This window comes from Scylla paramamosain, chromosome 2 (assembly GCF_035594125.1).
Source record: "Scylla paramamosain isolate STU-SP2022 chromosome 2, ASM3559412v1, whole genome shotgun sequence".
Taxonomy (NCBI): Eukaryota; Metazoa; Arthropoda; class Malacostraca; order Decapoda; family Portunidae; genus Scylla; species Scylla paramamosain.
In genome coordinates, this window is record NC_087152.1 from 412,501 (window position 1) to 417,500 (window position 5,000).

Consider the following 5,000-nt stretch of genomic DNA (forward strand, 5'->3'; position numbering starts at 1 on the left):
AACAAAACATTTAAAACAAGCTCACAAAAAATGAAAAAAAATGCCCTCCTAGTGTTTCTCTTATAAAAAAAATGCTCTCTGTCTAGCATTATCACTAGAAATAGGAAAAGAGCTCCTTCAAAGATATTCCACACAAAAAATACTCCCAGCACAATCTTGCTATATATAATTAGATAAATCAATGAAAATAATTAGTCGAGATTCCAAAAAGCGGGTTAGTTTACCCCCAGAAGTGCATTGATAACTCTCTTTAGGAACAGTTCAGGTCGAGTCCAAGCAATCATTGTGTGGTCTTTGAAAATAGTCCTTGTGAGAGAACAAAGCGCTCAAGTGCCCTAGTCTTTAACTTTGTCAGATCGAATGAAGTGGAGTTGAAGTAATCCCTCTCAGTTGCTCTTTTCCCTGGTTTCAATTAGTGATAGAAATGCACTAATCATCACCATCATTATCATCATCATCATCATCATCATTATAGAGATTGGCATTCTTAGAGGGTCTTTTCCTCTAACCCTTTCTTTCAGCCCTTGGCCAGTAACCATTTTACGTAAAAAAAAAAAAAAAAAACATCATCACCATCATCATCATCATCATCATTATCATCATCATCATCGGCACCTGAACCTTCCCGTGTTGAAAAATGTTTGAAGAGACGCGAGGCACTGAAGCGACAGTGTGTGCCAAATGAGAACTATCAGCTCGTGCAAAAATGTTGATGCTTGCAGAGAGAGGCAGCGTGTGTGGCATGGCGTGGCGTGGCGGGAGAGTGTGCGGGGGTGAGGGGGGGTGAGGGGAAATATGTTTGGGCTCGCAAGAGTACCACCACACTTTCGGCTTGAAACTCCAACATCAGTACAATTCCTGCAAACAACTTTGAGAAAATACTCGTTTTAATTTCCATTTATCGCCTTTATTCTCCCTTCATGTTATCTTATCCTGTCTTATTTTATCTGATTTTATTCTTATTTTTATGCAGACAACTTTGAGGCAATGCTAGTTTTAATTTCTACTTCTCAGATTTATTTATTTATTTATTTTTTTATCCGCATAAGTTTCTGTGTTATTTTATACCTAGTATGCAGACTATTAAAGATGCCCATAAAAATCTATATTCATTTTATTTTTTGAACAATTCTCTCTCTCTCTCTCTCTCTCTCTCTCTCTCTCTCTCTCTCTCTCTCTCTCTCTCTCTCTCTCTCTCTCTCTCTCTCTCTCTCTCTCTCAGGTTTCTTCTATTATTGATGTATTTTTATGTAATTACGTGTACGTTATATGAGCGGCTGATTGATTGAGTTATCCACCGACTGACAAACTGATGACTTACAGAAGAACTGACAAAGTAACTACCTGACTGACTGACTTACTGACTGACTGACTTATCGATTGAATGATCCGCTGACTGACTGACTGACTGACTGTATGAAAGAAGGAACAAATAAAATCACTGACTGACTGATTGACTGTCACAGTGCGCATGTGTGTGTGTGTGTGTGTGTGTGTGTGTGTGTGTGTGTGTGTGTGTGTGTGTGTGTGTGTGTATGTGTGTGTGTCAGTCATGGTCTCCGGGAATAACAAATCAAACGGAATTGCTTTCTTGGTTGTTGTATTTTGATTATTTCCTCTTGTTTCGCTTATGTTTTCCTTGACAAGCCATGGAATATGTGTGTGAGAGAGAGAGAGAGAGAGAGAGAGAGAGAGAGAGAGAGAGAGAGAGAGAGAGAGAGAGAGAGAGAGAGAGAGAGAGAGAGAGAGAGACGCTCGCATCCAGAGAGAGAGAGAGAGACGCTAATTCTCAGTAAACACTCGGCTATTTCTCTCTCTCTCTCTCTCTCTCTCTCTCTCTCTCTCTCTCTCTCTCTCTCTCTCTCTCTCTCTCTCACTCATTCTGGGGTGTGGGGATTAATTCCGGCGCGTCGTGATAATTTTATTTCGTGTCAGAGCGGCGCTTCCATCCTCTCCGCTGTCACGTGGGCGCCGCCGTACTAAATTATGCACACGCGCGCACTCACACACACACACACACACACACACACACACACACACACACACACACACACACACACACACACACATTTTGCTATTTACTACAGCAACAAGAACTACTACTACTACTACTACTACTACTACTACTACCACTACTACTACTATAAAGAAGAATAAGAAGAATGAGTAGGAATTCGAATTTGTAATATCAGTTAAACATGTAGTAGTAGTAGTAGTAGTAGTAGTAGTAGTAGTAGTAGCAGCAGCAGTAGCAACAAAAGCAGCGGGAACACCAGCATCAACACGAATAGAGGTATTATGTAGTTTAGCAAATACTGTAATACAGTCTTAACTCTCCCTTTTTCCTCCCACAGCAACTCGCCTGCTCCCAGCCAACCATACGCCGCTCGTGGAGTTCTCCTCGTCTCGTTACTGCGCCGCTGTGCCTGAAGACAGACCGCCTGGGGGCACTGTCACCTCCGTCATCGCCACCCACAGGCACGGTAAGACACATGGAATACGCATGATCCTATTCCTTACCTGCTCTTCTCTCTCCCTGGCATTTTTCCACTGGGAGTCAGTCATTTGGTACTGAGGCGGATGATGCTCAGGTTATATTGGTCTTGTGTCAGATGATCCTTAAGCCAGATCGGTCTGAGCCTCAGGATCTTTGGTACTCAGGATTTTTGTTACCTAAACCACTTAGGCCCGAAAATGTCTCTAGACTTAACCACATCCATCCATTCACTCAACCACTTAACCATATTCATCCATCCATTCACTCTCACCCACACACCTACAGCTATTACCCATATTCATCCACTCACACTCACTCACCCACTCACCTCAATTAGCTCACCCATTCATCCACCCACCCATGCATCCAACTACGGATTCCCATCGATCTATCCATCCATCCACCCATCTACCTACGTACCCACCCATCTGCTCACCCACAAATTTATCCACCCATTTACCATCTATCCATCCACCAACCCACTCACTCATGCACCCCCATCCATCCACCATCCATCCACTTACGCATCAACTCACTCACATTTCTATCCACATATCAATCTATTAACCCATTGATTTATCCACACACCAATGTATCTCCACACATCGCTCCATATATACTCCTCCATTTAATCTCCTATTTATACCCCCCACCAATCCACACATCCAACTACCCACTCACCCATCCATTCAACTACCCACCCCCATCTAGCCAACCACACTTACTCTTGCTGTTTGATTTCAGACTTTCAGACTCAGACTGTAAACCATTTTCACTCGCCTCTGATAATAATGACCCAGTAATACTTGTACCACTTTACCCTACACTGCATAGACTCCTAATCTTAAACACATTGCTCTCTCACTAAGATTATTTTCAAAGCTCACTGATAATTAGTCGGATTTCAACGGATGGTTTTTTTTTCGCTATTAATGATGCAGAGTCCATGCTAAGCTATCACCAGAAGAATCTTACAGTGTGTATGTATGGCGTGTGTGTGTGTGTGTGGAAGTTGGCTGTAGCAGTGGGATTGAGCGTGTTTTGGGGAAGGGAAGGGATTAGGTGGGTTCTTATGTTTTTTTCTTTTCCCCGTTAATGACGCGAAAATCTTGCTAAATTATCACCAGTATCTTCTAATGTGTGTCCTGTGTGTGGGTCTGTGAAAATGATGTGTGTGGGTGTGTGTGGGTGTGTGTGTGTGTGTGTGAGTGTGTGTGTGGGAGGGGGGTGAGTGGATGTGGATAGGAGTGTGAGTGTGTGCAGGCGCGCTCGCTTTAATTCAGTCTGAGAGAGAAGTCTGATGAAATTTGCGGTGTGTGAGCAATTCCATCGCGTTTTAAGTGGGCGGAAACAGGCAGAGAAAGATAAATAAATTTGATTAAAACTATCGGGAGAGGAAATTGCTTTGAGAGGAAGAGCCGCAGAAAGAGAGAGAGAGAGAGAGAGAGAGAGAGAGAGAGATAGAGAGAGAGAGAGAGAGAGAGAGAGAGAGAGAGAGAGAGAGAGACGAATAGATAAACAAACAAATATGCAGAGACAGATAGACAGAGATGGGAAAAGACAAACATACATACAGATAGGAAGACAGACAAACAGAAGCAGGCGTAGAAAAGCGAATAAACAAACAAAGAAAAAAAAATGAAAAGGAAATGAAAAAACTAAATAAAATCAGCAGGAACACCAAACAGACGCACACAAACCAACAGAATGACACACAGACGGACAGAGAGATAGATGAGGAAATAAATCAATTAGTACTGAAAGTGAAACAGGAATTTAATTAAACTGCATAGGGAAAAAAAAGAAAAATACTTGAAAAAAATAAATACCTACGAACGAACATTGCTACAACCATTCCACGGTTAGCGAAATTGGCAAGTGACTGATATTGTGCCCATTTCTATCACACATCAGAGAGAGAGGAGAGGAGAGAGAGAGAGAGAGAGAGAGAGAGAGAGAGAGAGAGAGAGGAGAGAGAGAGAGAGAGAGAGAGAGAGAGAGAGAGAGAGAGAGAGAGAGAGAGAGAGAGAGAGAGAGAGAATCATTATTTTTGTAGTTCTCTAACCTCCTCTTCTAACTAGCTTCCATTAATGTGAAAAAAATGTGCAATAAAGAACAAAAAAAAAAAAAAAAATAAATAAATAAATAAAAAAAATAAAATAAATAAAATAAATAAATAAATTTTCATGGTATAGAAAACAAAAAGCTAAAACTCCATGTTACTGAGAACTTTTACACACACACACACACACACACACACACACACACACACACACACACACACACACACACACACACACACACACACACACACACACAACGAGGTAGTATTCGCACATCAACATAATGAAAACACACCACCATCACCACCACCACCACGAACAGCAAGAACAGCAGCGAAATCCGTCTCTCTAATGCTACTAGTAAATCTTCAACGACACACACACACACACACACACACACACACAACCTCCACTTAGAGAGATGACTAGGGCACAGGGAC

The 5,000-nt window shown here is 41.8% G+C and overlaps 1 protein-coding gene across 1 annotated transcript in view; it reads left to right on the top strand.

The window, feature by feature from the left end:
- The window catches only part of LOC135106365 (putative neural-cadherin 2), a 100,090-nt gene that overhangs the window by 64,916 nt on the left and 30,174 nt on the right, over window positions 1-5,000 (top strand). The window contains exon 3 of the mRNA XM_064015308.1: window positions 2,355-2,483. Within this exon, the coding sequence (XP_063871378.1) occupies window positions 2,355-2,483 (129 nt within the window). The remainder of the gene's footprint in view (window positions 1-2,354; window positions 2,484-5,000) is intronic.